General features: G+C 38.8%; 1 protein-coding gene across 7 annotated transcripts in view; it reads right to left on the bottom strand.

Annotated features, from left to right (window-relative positions):
* The window catches only part of LOC120948168 (Down syndrome cell adhesion molecule-like protein Dscam2), a 92914-nt gene extending 77790 nt beyond the window's left edge, over positions 1 to 15124 (bottom strand). For 3 of the 7 annotated variants that reach the window (XM_040364221.2, XM_040364220.2, XM_040364223.2), the window contains exon 1: positions 13557 to 15120. In XM_040364221.2, the coding sequence (XP_040220155.1) occupies positions 13557 to 13632 (76 nt within the window). In that variant the 5' untranslated portion in view covers positions 13633 to 15120. Of the gene's footprint in view, positions 1 to 13556 lie in introns of all 7 variants that reach the window. The other 4 variants (XM_040364222.2, XM_040364224.2, XM_040364227.2 and 1 more) reach the window with 3 other exon arrangements.
* Between the last annotated feature and the right edge of the window lie 365 nt (positions 15125 to 15489).

Raw genomic sequence — 15489 nt, 5'->3', positions numbered from 1 at the left:
CCACAAGATGCGTTATCAGTGCCAAATTAACGATCCCCATTGCTGTTATGTGTTATGTTTAAAATGCGATACATTACTACTCCGTTAGCCAAAAGATCCATTATTATGTATTGTTATTCTTCGTGATTCTTTTCTTTTTTTCGGAATGTCTGGATGCTTCACGCATAAAGAAATTTTGTTGCAAACCCTTCCAACATCTCCAACGATAAACCGGACGAAAGCAAAGGATTAGATGCATTAGCATTCTTCGTTTACAATAATTGGAAGCTTCCAGCTGTACCTTTTTCCCTCCATTACGAAAATACACCCGTAACAGATTACTGCTTTGGTCTCGGATCAAATACCGCAGGTCAAAGCACCTTGCCATCAAACCGCACACATACTCACACATGCGATATGTGTCAACTTTGAATGACAGCCATTAGTCTAGGGGACAAAATTTGCGCCCCAGAAAAATCACCCTAGAAAGCTGCTACCGCAATCGCCAGAATCATTGCTGAGCTTTGGATGTGATTGATGAATGTTGGGTCCGAACTGAAGGCTCGGGAAACAAGGCAGTCGGCAGGCACCAAATTGTCGGCTCATCGTCGGAAACTCTTTCTCCTGGGCGGCTTTTGCTTGGGATAGGTTTTGGACAACTCTGCTTAAGATGTTTTTGGTGGAATGGAGGTCGGTCCACACCCTGAATTGCCTGGTCGGCGTTGCGAGTCTGTTAAGATGATTGATTGATGTGCCTTTCTGCTTTGTAGGTCGTTAGCATCTGTTGGCAAGATTGCCCTGAAGGCGGTGTTGTTTTCAGCTCCTCTTGAGGTAGTTGGTAGCCTCGCTTCTTTGATGGTTATGCTCAGTTAAGAAGGGATTAGATTAAGCGTGCGATGTTGTTTTGTTGCTCTCAAATTGTACGTATATTTTGGTTTTCACCGCATACATAAATATATCATATGCAATTGTAAATATTTATTATAATGTGATGATGAACCATAATTTACAGAGCACGAAAAAGAATACCTTCTATTCTCTCATACATTGGTCTGATAGTAGAATTGTCATCGAACAACTTTGACGATAATATTCTGATTTTAATTAAGCCTGACCGTAACCATAACATAAATATGGGTTTATAAATATATATTTTACATGTATTCGTATCCATAATTATTACTATTTTTTTTACTCTAAAATGATTTTTAGTTTTTAGCCCGGAATGAGCTTTAATGACATGTATGTATGCATGTATGTGGATGTATTCTAGTGCATTTACTCCAATTACTGAGCCATGAATATTGTAATACGACTATAATATTTTTTTTTACAAAAATCATCTTCGCGAATTCCATTAAAATCTTTAATCATATGCGATAGAAACAAGGCCAGTCTTGTGGTACACAACGTTTCAACTCGTAAGGCATAAAAACATGGCCGTTATGGGTTCTAGTCCCAAATGGACCGTGCCTGCATACGTAATATTGACCCAACCCAAGTGATATTTTTTTAATTTTTTTGTCATGATCTCCTCGAATGGTGCTCGTAATTAAAATCATGTGGATTTGTGCGTGATAAACGGTGTTGAAAGTATCAAAATTTCGTTTGTGCGTGCGTATTACCTTCTTCTATTGAATTATGATTGCTGGATGCACTCGATTCGTTTTAAATTAATAAGTATAAATCTTTGACGATAGAAGGAGTTACTTTTGTTACAACGATCTTCTTCTTCATTGGCACAACAACCGTTGTCGGTCAAAGACTGCCTGTACCCACTAGTGAAGTGTGCTTGGCTTTCAGTAACTTATTGTTACTATAGCGGGATAGTCAGTCCTACTAATGGGGGCATTTGTATGCGTTATACAAGAACTTAATATATAATGTACAAAGCAAAATATGATTAGGATAGAACATGATTTAGAAGCTTTTCATTGTCAGCTAGATATACTCTTGCATTTCATAATACTGAAATATGAGCGATAAACTGGGCCAAATAAATAGCCTAATCTCACTGAACAGGAAATATTCTACACAATCTTTGTTTTTCCAACTCAACGAAACGCAATACCAGCGTGTATTCAGCATCATGCCATAGAACATCGGACGAAAAAGGATGTAAAAAGCAGTTTTCGTCGAACTACTTGGCCAATAAAATAAAAGCCGACCATCATCAAAGCAAACCAAAGAATAAGAAAACATTCTGCCGGACATCCGGCCAGGGCTGTGCCGAGACGAACGGTTTGGCAAAAAAAACAGACGATTTGCTTTGTGTTGTGTCTCCTTAGGGGCACGTACCGTAGCCATGTATTAGCTTAATAGACCGTCACAGGAAGGTAAATCACATTGCACACAACATACCGCGGTGCGCTTCCATCTTGAGCAGGCTTGATTTCCCCTGGTGCGGCGTGCGAGGTAAAAGGGAGAGTGTCCTGACGGTCTTTTGCAGCGTGCGGGCTGAAAGTACACGAACGGCTTTTGTTTGCGTTGAGAAAATCGCTCACCGGCAATGTTTAAGGAAAGTCCATTGTTTGTTACGCGCTTGGAACCACCTGTGGAGGTCGGAGGACGGTGGAAGATGGTGATTTAACAGACGGAAACAGGTACGCAGCAGGGAGTTCCCTTTTGTTGCGCACGTGGTATTCATTTTAACGCGCAATTAGGTAGATGAAAATTAAACGACCGAGACAAAGTAGTTAGCGAGGTAAAGTAAGGCAAACAACAGTGACGCTGCTATAATAATCCGTCCAAAGTTTTTCAATTTAGCGTTATATCAAAGGTCTGAGCGCTGAAGGGAACGGAACCGTTTAGAGGATGTTTTGGTAGTTGAAAACAAAATATAAATCTTGAAGAAGTGCGCTGATAAAGCAGGGCCAAACTCCAATTTCTACGTCAATACTATTGCGGGGATTTGAACGGTTCCTAAAATATCTCCTCTTTTATGCAATCAACTTTTAGCAGTGGGACACATCTTACCCGTGAGATTTCTGTTCGTATATTGCTCGATGTGCAACGATATTGCAATCATCACCCGAGTATGGGAGACACACCCGGGCACAATATCCGAAAGGCAAACGTCCATTTGGGACGTACCTTACCATGTCGTGGCAAACTCCCGTGACCACTGTGTTGGGACATCGGAATCCTTACCCCCAAGGTAGGATGGCCCCGCGGGAAGAACTAACTAACACGAAACAGTAAACAGCAGTAAAAAGATAGAAGCCACCTAATTGATTGCCCCTTGGAGGCACATATTCGGGCAACGATTTGGGGGCGAAACGGTGCAAACGAAAATAAACACGACTATTCTAGCTTAGGTAAAAGAACTACCCTGCCCACATGCCTCTTTCTTTCTCTACGTTTCGTTCCCGCAAATTCCCGTTGCTGCCGGTCGCAACAAGAAAACAAACTTAATTTCTGCCGTGATTCTCATCCCTTGTCTAGCGACCGTTCCTACAAGCAGGCTTTATTGCTTTCGTTTTATTGTTGCTTGTCGATGGCTGTGTCACTTGGATGATCTTATTTGTACAACTAGCCATGCTGGAGATCGCATCAAAAGATGTGAGGGTAAGGCTTGAGGAACGGGGGAAGGCGATTCAAAAACAAAACAAAATAATGTTCTCTTTTCCCAGTGAAAAAACTGTAACAAAACGTTTTGCAAAAAAGTACAGCAATCGGTAGACTCTAGATCACTGGAGACAACAACACGAACCAAGCGTAATAAGAAAGTAGAAAGGAACCGAAAAAAAAATCATCAAACATCCAAAATGAACAAACGCGCGTTTCTTCGCCGCGACGGAGGTTGGAGCTGTGGGAATAATAAATGTCCAAAAATCAAACAACTTTGACAAAGAACATGGCCCAAACAACGGGTCGGCTGGTGGCGAAGCAAGATCTAACCGCTAGGTGTCGCACGGTGGTGGGATCAGTATGCTTGAGGCACGAGATGAACGGTAAACAGTACTGTGATGAACTTGCAGTAAGCAGCCAGGTCACACAATGAATAATTACTTTTTGAAAGTGTGAATTGGAAATAAAATTATAAAAAATAAAGATAAATAATGAGATACTTTTTCTTAAACGTTTACAAATAAAACCACGTCAAATGATCCGGTCATTAATACAATAGACAATCAGTGGTCGAACAAACGTTTTTACAGGAAAAAATGTAAAATAATTTCTGTTCATTCGCTCCACAATTAATGGCTATGTTGCAGGACACATATAACATTACTAGTTGACAATCAAACACCGTTTGTTTTAAGCTTAAATACCTTATCGCGAAAAAAATGTGTAGACATGTTTGATTAAATTTTATAGTAGTAATTACATGAGGCGAATCGTTTGTAAGATTCACACTAACAAATTTCAATGGCATTTTTTACAATTGGGTTTGACTAATATTTGATCAGTTATAATTGGACATCATCGACATTTAATCAACATTAATCAAAAGGCTTACAGATAAACCAGCATTACCAAACGCGATGATGAATAATGCTGCATTTTATTCACCCGCTTCTTCAATATCTATTAGCTAGCATAAACATTTGTGTACACTTTATGCTTAGTGCCCGCTAAAAAAATAGTTTTTGTTCTTAAATCATGTTATGTTTTTCGCTTTTTGATTTTCTGTCCTTTTTTCTCTTTTAAGAATCAATAGTAGTTAATAAAGTTTTTTTTTAATGAAAAATTAGTAAGGTGGTTTTGTCCAACACCATTCGTAGATTTTGTTCTACTGTGCGTAACGCGACTGAGCAGCAGAGACAACTTTCACCGGAGCGTGTAAGACAGTGAGCGTGATTCCAGATTACGATAAGAAGAATGATAAAGAAGCCCCAGGCGGCACCCGAGCAACACGCGGCCACCATAGAACCGGCTCGTGTCGCGCGAAAAGTTGGGGAAAGTCTTTCGCGGTTTGGCTGTGCAACCATTGCAGACTCAACTGGCACCGTAGGAAGGATACGCAGGGCACAGGGAGGCAGCAAAGACATGGTTGCGTTGCTGCTCGTTTGACAGTTCCGTGCCATTGAGCGTAACCTTTCCGCTGTGAGCGCTGTATATTCGCTGTTCATAAATTTTCATTGCCCATGTGTAACATGAAGTAACTTTTGAGGACTTCCTCCCAGCGCCCGGCCATCACACGGATACACCGGGTGCGGGTAGTGATTTGTGAGCAACGGGTTTAGGATACTGCAATCTAGGAAGACCATGTGGTAACGAAAACAGGGAACAAATTTATTACAAAAATCGTTTTCTAGTTACCATTACGCATCGGATTGTGGTAAATCTGGTTGGATGACAGATGCCTATTGACTCTTGCGAAGGGACTTATTGCCACCAGCCATCTCTCATTCGATTGACTCTTGAGTTTAACCAGAATAAAATATACTAACAAAAAAACGCCATCTTTTTTTTTGCCTAGTGCTGACAATTTTTGGTAATGGAATTAGTTACAATCGCGCCTTGCCGCACGTGCCTGAACCAACGGCCCAGCGAGACAGGCGTCAGAAAGAAAGAATCACGTTGAAAGTGGAAAACAATCATGCACACTTGAGAGACCAACATCCCTTCGTCTTACGTACCCGCTCAACACCGCTCACGGACGTGAAGCATCAACAAAGCATTTCTCCACAATCCAATCACCCGTTAAGCAACATCATTTCGTTTACGTGATGTCATTCCGTTCCGGAGGAGGAAGCGCACGATGGCATCCGATCGACAGGACGGTATTCGAAGGACTTTCATTTTCCCTATACATTCCGTTTCACGGTTGCGATTGGCTAGTTCGTGTTACTTGAGAGTGGGAAAAGGGAAGCGAGCCAGTGTCTGAATCGCTGCTTAGTATTTATCCTTCCAGCGATGGTACTGAGAAAAATCTCAGTAAAAATCACGAATACCCCGAACATCAAGACACGAGTGGCACACTTGAGTGGCATGTGGGACGATGTCTGGTGCGACCTGGTGTGTAATGAAAACGTCTGTCGAAAGAAGCAAAGGCGTCCAGCCGGATGGAAGATGGAAGTGGTGGTAAGAATGGTAAGAATCATCCAAAAGAAGGCTCCCGTCGTAGCTGCACTTAACGTAACACACAGCTTCTCATCGTTTTTTTTTTATCAGGCCCACCAGCCAATAATGCCAAATGAAGCGTGGTGATGACAATACAAAATGCACCAGTCCAAGGAAATCTCCATCCGGATTCAGTGTGCGGAAAACGGTCAAAAATGGTCCGACTGGTCAAAAGCTTTGAACTAAATAGTTGCAAATAACAGGGGGTAAGTAAATATTGACTGAATAATATATCATTCAAGCTGCACGTGACATCAAATGAATAAATTGCATTCTCTTGTGCTGTCAATAAAGACTACGCCTATAATGGATGAATATTCAGTGCTTGACCATCCTTTTGATGACCCATCCGTTTATTTTGATTCGTAAAAGGCGTTTCTTTAAATTTTGGTAGTGTGTAACAGATTTAGAAAAGGATTACAAAATAAGTATGTCAAAATGTCTTATGATAAGTAAAGTACATTTAATATTCATGTCCGTTCTTATTTGGATTTGCATTACCCATTTTTTATTTTTAGCAATGAAGCTATGATTAGGTTGTCTGTTGGTTTATTTACTGTTTTATCAATAATGTTATGTTCGATATGTTTTCGACAGGATACATGCTTTATTATAATAAAAATGGATTACTTTATTTTATAGAGATGATTTATTTGAAAATGAAAAGGATAGAAACTAATATATTTGTAAACAAACTTTTTATTCTATTCGGCATAACAACCTACGAGGTCATGTTGGCCTATTCAAGCATACGAGAATGATTAAATACCACGCAGTCAGATATAAAAGCCAATTATGTGATTCGATCGTAGGAGAAAAAGTTTGGTTTTGGTGTTATGTGTCTTGTTTGACGTTTGCAATCGAGCAAAATGTTTTATCAAACATTTGCATTAGCTGACTTAAACGAAGACCAATTTTTGTCAAACAACTTTCCGTCAGATAAAAGTTACGGAAAGTGTTCTATTTTACGTAAAAAGTGTGGGAATAACAAAATGCATAGAAGATGTCTTCTTCTTCTTCTTCTTTAGGCACAGCAACCGTTGCCGGTCAAGACCTGCCTGTACTCACTAGTGAAAGTGAGCTTGGCTTTCGGTAACTTATTGTTACCATAGCAGAATAGTCACTCCTTCGTATGGAGACACGGTCTATTCGGGGCTTGAGCCCATGACACAGGAGAAATAGCAATATTACAAAACTTCACTTTCACTTTCACTTCAGGAATGATTTGGAAAAGCAGGTGCTCTGATACAAAATTTCCCCTAATAAAATGCAGTGGAACCTCTTACAACGAATTCAATCAATTTAATTTGTATGAAAATGAAATAATTCTTTTTAGGATCATAAATGTGCTGGTATAATATTTATGAGTCGCTTCAAACTGGAAAATGTTTCAAAAAAATGGAAATTTTGACGTTCAGCTGCTATACATGTTCTACTAGTTTTTTTTGAACAATTGAACAATTGTTTGAAGTAAATATTCTCCAGTACGAACAACTTTTTTTTAAACATTGACATCAAATCTACATTACTCATGTAGTCATACAAAACATCGTATGGTACGAAGTGGTATCATGCGTATCATGCGGCAGATCATGCGTTGATAAAAATATTAGTATTGAAACGCAAGAAACACTCGTTAATTTATCTTACACTTTTGCATAATTATTCGACACGTCCTGTCAATACAATTGTTGACAGAGTAATTTGACAGCAATATCTTAGGTTAATGAAATAATTATTCAACGAATCTTGTGAAGTCTCTAACGACCTTCTATAATACTGATAAAATTTCCGTTTCTTTAGAATGGGTTTGATTAATACTTTTCCGTTTGACTCAAATATTACACAGTGGCCTTGCAGTTAGTTCTTGCTACGGGAACGGTGAGTTCGTGCGATGGACACACAAACACGGTTGCAAAAAATGTAAATTAAAAAATGTGATAAGGAAATCAATGTCTTACATTGACTTTTCCGAAATGTTTATCCTAATTCGGTATAAACTATTAAGAGAGTAATTGTGATAAAGGTAAATGCAAAACAATGATCAATTTTTCGATATGAACATTCAAATCAACATTTCAAAAGCTTAAGATAAATTAGCCCAAAAAATATTGAAAAACAGCCAATAGTAAGCCAAACAGGATTTTTTTATGTAATGGAAGGTGCAGACAATCCAACAAAATAATTAAAAAAATAAAAATTATTTTTAAATTTTACAAAACTCAACCTGCTATTGTAATTCATTCAAGTGCAACAATAGATACCAGACGGCCAAAATAACGTTAATCAATTATTGTAAGAGCTACATGCATGGTAGGAATAATTTCAAATGTGTAAAATTCCTTTTTACAGCCACAAACAAACACCCCTTACTGACAACACCCCTTGTCATTTATTTTGCAAATATAGTAAAAATGCTATATAGTAAAAAACTAGGAGTTATGGAGTGGTTATGGAAACTAGTAATAGTATAATATACTATAACATTTCGGTCATACAAATACACAACCCAATTTTATATTATTTTTTTGTACTATCCTATTGTTTTCAACTTTGCTTTCCCCGTGGTACCCATTTGGCGTTTAATATATATAAAAAATGTACACTCTTGTAGAGAAATGTACCCACAATCTCTTGCTTCAATCGGTTAATTTAAAAAGTTTCATTCGGCGTTCGTTTCTACGACGGCATTCGCTGCCTAAAGATTTGGGTGCGATGGATTTCTTAAAAGTTTTAGTACTTAAAAAAAGGCAAGCACTGACAAAAGAAAGGAAAGTAAAGAGATTCAAAAATGTGAAAAATGTTCGACAATGCCAACAGACAGTAAACTCTCAAACACAAAGCAACCTCCGCAAGGGCACCAAACAAAACAAGATGGAATCGGGGTATGAGGAACCGAAGATGGTCCGATGGGAAATTTACTTGCACCATCCACCGCACAATGTTTGGTCCATGCGAGAGCTGGATAAGAAAATTGTTTTTCCTTTCCCTGACAACGCGATACACACAGATAAGTCCCCAAGCACTTTGTGTCGACGACGCCAGCCTACGTCTTGGCAGCAAAAGTAAGATGCTTCGTCCTACCCGGTTGCGGTCGGTTGTTGACGGTTTTATGAGCTTTCCTCCAGCCGAATGGGACGAGTTGCGGATGGACGCGTCAAAGCGCAGTGTAAATCATAAATAAAATTGCCAACCTCGAATAACAGCTAACCCTTTTTTTTGTTAGATCTGTCTGATGGTGTAGATCATTGCGAAATTGAATCGAGCTTCTGTTATATGTTGGTTTCGAATTCAAGACTACGAGATGAATTTAAAGCCTTCTCTTGTATATGAGATGTGTTAAACTGTACACGCACAAGTTTATGACTTGGGCTGCTTTTGTCATAAAGTTTTTGGCCAATCGATGTTTGATATATTAAACCAATAAGCAGTTACGTATGGTCAGAGAGAACGTTTGGAAATCAATTGAATAGTTAATCATTTTCTCATAGCAGGCTTTCCATAAAATTTACTTACTGTAACTCGTTTTCTATGCTTAAGATTATTTGTTTAAATATTCACGACTCGTTCATATCCCAATATTTATCAAACAATTTTGTAGTTATAACAACAACTTAACAATTTAAAGGAAAATGACCGCGTTTAATTTAAAATGGGTCTACAAATATTTCTGCTAGTTGGCGTAATATCCTCCACGGACAAACCGTCCTATACAGTATTTCGAGACTTACTCAGTACCACGCAGCCGGATAGTCAGTCCTTGCTACGGGGAGGCAGTCAATTCTAGGCTTGAATCCACGGCGGGTATGTTGTTAAGTCGTACGAGTTGTCGGATGTACTATGGGACCTTCACAAATAATTTATTTAAATCTTCCAATAGAGGTATCTGTTAAGAACATGCCCGTTATGAGTTCTAGTCCCAAAAGCTCCCATAAGTAGGACACTATTATGATATGGAGCAAGTCAATAAGTCACTAAAAGCCAAAGCCTTAGTGTATCCAACTAGTAGTGGTTCAGGCAAACCTTGACCGATAACACGGTCGTTGTGCCCAGCATGTTGATTTTACAATTTTAAGTACAACCAGTATTGTTTACTGGGTAAAGTGTGAGAACACACTTTTTACTAGTTGTATTATAAAATATTTCAAATTTAATTAGTTTTACCAAAAACATTAATTTAAAACTAACATTAATTTAAAACTGTTTGAAACAAAAAAAAACTCTTCGCTTAAATTAATTTAGTTTAAAAAAATAAAAAAATGCTTCATCTTCTACAAGAGAGCTAGACGTGCGATAGACATTTGTTTTTTCAACAAATATTTGTTTTGGCGCACTTCAGCACTCACTGGCATGGCGTGTTGATAGAAGCATGACGGTGTTACAGATTCAACTTCAAATTCCAAATCCAACTCGTACAAATATCTTCTTCATCGTTTTGCAGCACGTGACAAGCTGCGGTTCTACACCCAAGGCGTTCGCTATGCGATAGCAAGCGACTGAATTTCCCATGTTGGGTTTTGTAATGTTTTGTTTTTCCCCTTTCAGCCTGCACCTGCAAACAAAAGGAAGAAAGGATTGTTTCCTTGCCTGGCGGTTTCTATTATTCGACACAATATTGCTAATGCCAAAGCAGTGTCTCCGGTGGGCGGCTTAGCGCCTTTTTCCCTGTGGCTCACCAATCCGATGGCGTATAAACATATTAGTAGCTCGTTTAGAAGGCGAATTTCAGCAACTCAAGTGAAACGGAATCAAATATCAGCCAATTGTTGAAGGGACAACAAAACGAAGAGCCCCTCGAGACGTAACGTGCTGTATGGTTTCCTTCTCAAAACCTTTTATATACGGCAACACTTATATTGGACTGTTTACACAACTGGTTTGGCAGTAGTATTGCTCGAATTTAACTTCATTTATATCAAGCAAAGCAATTAACCATAAAGTTTGTTTCCACATCAAACCACATCATTAAGAATTTTGACATTATCAATTACATTTTATTAGTTTACATTAATTAAAACATAATATTTTATTGTATTTTAGTATTAATTAAATTAAGCAATACCAAACTTTACTATATTTAATTATACTATGTTATTTTATGACATTACATGGTTTAATATTCTGTTAGTTTATCCTATAAAATTAAACAACAAAAAATGCATTAGCACTCTTGTTCATTACATCATTCGTTTGCCATTGTATAAACTATGGTTGAAGAGCAAGTGCGACAGTTATGATTGTTTTACTGTATTAATGTTAACGATATAATTACAACTGTTACGTTATCTTAATTTAAAACGAAAAGTAGATCGTATCAAGTCGTATCAGATCAGGTCACATTAGGTTATTTTGACTTTAAATATCATAATGTCCGAGATAAAAAAAAACCCTAAATTGTTGTGTAAATAAGTATCAAACTTTCAGTAAGAGTATAAACTGCGCAAATATCAAAATGATTCTTAAAAAACAGAATCTTAGTTAATATGAAAAACAAGCCAACTCCTGAACACTGTATGCCATATTGTAATGTAAGCTAACTTTTAAGAGTTTTTGTTTTATTTTAATATAATTTTAGATTGGAGTCCAAAACAGTTGTCATGTCATTATGTCATTATGTGGCTTACTTAAAACGTGTATCACAAAACGGGTGCCAAACAATATACCGTTCGTAGATTCTAAAAATTCATAAAATATACATCGAAAAAAAGGCCAATGATTTACACTAAACCACAGCTGAGTTTGCATGCGGACACTTGCCCCAAGGTGGGCTATGATTTATCAACAAATCACAAAAACGATATCAAACAGCGGGTACCCCTTGCTAAACCAACTGTGCGTTACGCAATACCATGCGGCTGCTATGTCACCATGAGTCTGGAAGGCTCGTTTAAACTTTCCATCACCTCTCACTATACGAATCCCACCGAAATTGTTCCTTCCGCAATGATTCCGCTGCAATTCACATACAGCTAGCCGGAACACAAGCTGCGAGTGTTCAGCATGTGGTACAAGTCTTGCGGTACATCTTGCCAATAAATGTCTCCCGAAGATTCGTTGCCGGTACGCCGCAGGAAACAGGAGCAGGACTCTGTTTGAGATTTGCCAATCCGCAACATTGCGTACCCAGTCAATTGCGATAAAGGCGACAGGGTGTACGGTTTCACATGCGAAGAAGTTTCCGCAACACTGTCATCCGGTTTTGCACGGTCACGAGGCCGACTTCTCGACCACTAAAGAATCCAATAACCGACACTACCGATTTCTTCATTTAACCGTCTGCGAGCCGGGCCCTGTATTTTTGATACGCTTGCAATAGTTTCGACTGCTATCGAAACATTTCAAGTTTGCATTGTTTTCTTTCTCTGCATTGAATAATTTAGCTATGAAACGATTTTTTGCGTTTCGATTTTCAATACCAAGGCTCGGATGCTCGAAATGAAATTTGCCTCTTTTTGTTCTCTTCGCTACAGGCGTATGGATTAAGATTATTTTTAGTTTTATACTGGTTGGTGTTGCTGATGCTTTACATTAATTTTTCATACCACGAGAAGCAAGGATTGGTTGCCATTTGTTGAATTTTGTATACGTGCTATATAAACTTAGTTAGGTCTGATACGCAAATTTTAAAAATAGGTTATATTTTTTGCATGTTTATTATTATTAAACATTTAATATATTGGTTGCACTATCAACATATATTTGTTTGAGCTGTTTTTTCAATACTTTGTAAGTCTTAATTGATTATACATAATACTTCTTCAGTGTGTGGAAGGTACAAAATAAATGTCAAATATCTCAGCTGAGAACAACATTGCAGGAGAATTACAAATGAGAACTGCGAAAACTGATGTTAATATTTGATATCCTAAACATAGTTTTACATCTCTTATCACTACCACTCATCTATTGTCCTGGTTCAGAGAACAGTCGGTAACGACCTACGCGATCATGCCGGCCCATACAGGCATTCGAGACTTATTTAGAACCACGCAGCCGAATAGTCCGTACTTGCTAAGCGAGGATGGTCCATACGACAATTGAACCCACGACGGGCATGTTGTTAAGTCATGCAGGTAGACAACTGTACTATTTTATTTAGCAGTGGCGGTTCCTTTTTGCGTCTGTTTGGACCGAGCTTCCGGTATCAGATCATTTACACCAGGTGCTATTGAAACATTTGCAATTTGGACGGATTTAAAATGATTGATAAGAATGGACTGGACACAGGAACAGTGTAACTATAGCGTAATTATCAAGTAATGAGTTTGATTTAACACATTATTGATCCACTGCACTGATCATTCTAATATACTTTTTACTATCGAAAACAAACGCAAACGAGAATCAAATTTATCAAAATAACTCACATAACTATATGTATATTATAAATAAATTGTTTTGTAAGCTGTAATCATTTTTACATCCCGAAGTGTTTATAAAAATAAGGGTGGGTTTTAAGAATAGATGTTTTATTGTGGGTTTCAACGTTTCAAGCACAAATGACTTACCCCCGCTTATCCATAAAACGAAGAAAAACAACATTAGTGATACTCGGTTATTCCACATCCTGTTGGTACATGCCATGCTTATTCCGTCACTTTCAGTGTAAAAATTCCTATAGATTATTCTCCAATCTTTTATCTTATTCTTTCACCAGCTCACTGGTGAGCACACTCTAAATAATATCACACTCGATACAATCGTGCATCTCGGTCATACGTCATCAAAGGTTTAGGCTTCAACTGGCCATATTCACACACTGCACACATTCCAATCGTTTCCCTCTGCTGGTATTGCAATCAGCACGAAACAACATTGTGCATCCACCTGCATTGTACTTACTGGCAAGCAGTATTTGGGATGAATGTGGGATACACCGTTTTACTAACACGTTCACTTTTACAAGCACACATACACGTACGCGTTCACGGAAACTGCACTCATGTACTATATTCTCCCACTAGCACATACACATTTACATACACACAAACACTACTGCACACACTTCTTGCTTCACTTATTTTTCACTGCAAATTTCGTCTGGTGGACAAGGGGGACCGAAAGCGGAAGGTGTTTTCCTCGGTGGGTCCGCTTCCACGCGAACGTTCCAAGGCAATGCACCTAACAGATACACAATGATTCGAATCGTGTGATGTCACTTTACCGGACACTAGTAATGATCGGTGTGCCCAAGCCGGAAACATTAACTTTGCATACTGGCAAGGGTTTCATTTATTTGCTATATTTAGCTTGCAAATACTTTAGCACAGACCTTGCCTAATTTCACACAATCGTGCATTAGATTCACTTTACTAACTTATCTAAAGAGCTTACATTTTCGCACATTACACAGTATGAGCATTTGATTTTCTTAAATGCATTATGCGTTTTGCACCGTTTCCAGCATATTATGCGCTCTGCTTCAGGATGCAATCATTCCCGCCTAAACATGCCGCAACACACTTTGGTAAAACTTCTTTTATACCTCCACACTAACAGGAACAGTAACTGACACGATGCAATGCTCACGCTTTGGCTGATGCCTACTTAGCTCCATTGCAGTACCGGCAAGGAGTTTGATGGAAATGAACGAGCGCAACCACATGGTGTGTGTTTTTGTCGTATTTTTCACTTGCGCTACCAACCGCTCACTACCACTGCTTCACAAGCTTGCAAAGTTCTTTTCAATTTCACTAGCCTCGGACTTTACCGAACGAATACAAGAAGCAACTCAAATAGAGCCAACTTTCTGTTTCGTCTTCGCCTGGCACAGACGATACGGGACGCGCGTACCCTTGTTAAGTGGTCGAGTTGCCGCAAGCTGCTATATCCTGGGAGGGTTACCGATCACCCTACGACGCCAACCGCATTGCCTGGCTGCTGGTGTAGCGGAAACCCTGGACCCGTTTCCCGCGTCCGTTGGCTTGGCAACTAGGGTCACTCAAGCCGAGCGCATTGCTTTCCTTTCTCTAACCGAACGACACAACGATTGCTCCACGACTGAGAGGACCTGTCCTCTATGGGCAAGCTTTCGGTTGAACAGATTCGTTTCCGCCGGAAGGCGACCACGCAGACACGCGCAAAATAGGCACAACTCTTTCGTCCCTTTCGGTGAGTACTTTAAATGTTAAAGAGATCCGACTAGCGAGAGAGAGACAGCACATAGCATTGCATTAACAACTATACATACGCTGGCTAAAATCGAGAATGTAAGAGAGAAATTTTTGAAATTGGAGAAGAAAAACACTCCTTTTTCTCTCACGAAAGTCTTTTTCGCTCTCTACAGCATCCTTGTGCAATTTTGTCTACTGTTTTTTCTATACGATATAGTGGTAATGATAAGAGGGTAATACAAAAACTGAAGAGAAAAATAAGTCAAGCATTTTGTACACTTTCGTACAGTGTCATGTATAAAAAGTTAAACATTTTTGCATGAGTATT

Source organism: Anopheles coluzzii, chromosome 2, assembly GCF_943734685.1.
Source record: "Anopheles coluzzii chromosome 2, AcolN3, whole genome shotgun sequence".
Taxonomy (NCBI): domain Eukaryota; kingdom Metazoa; phylum Arthropoda; class Insecta; order Diptera; family Culicidae; genus Anopheles; species Anopheles coluzzii.
Note: the sequence above shows the minus strand (reverse complement) of the source record. Positions and strands in the feature narration are given on the sequence as shown.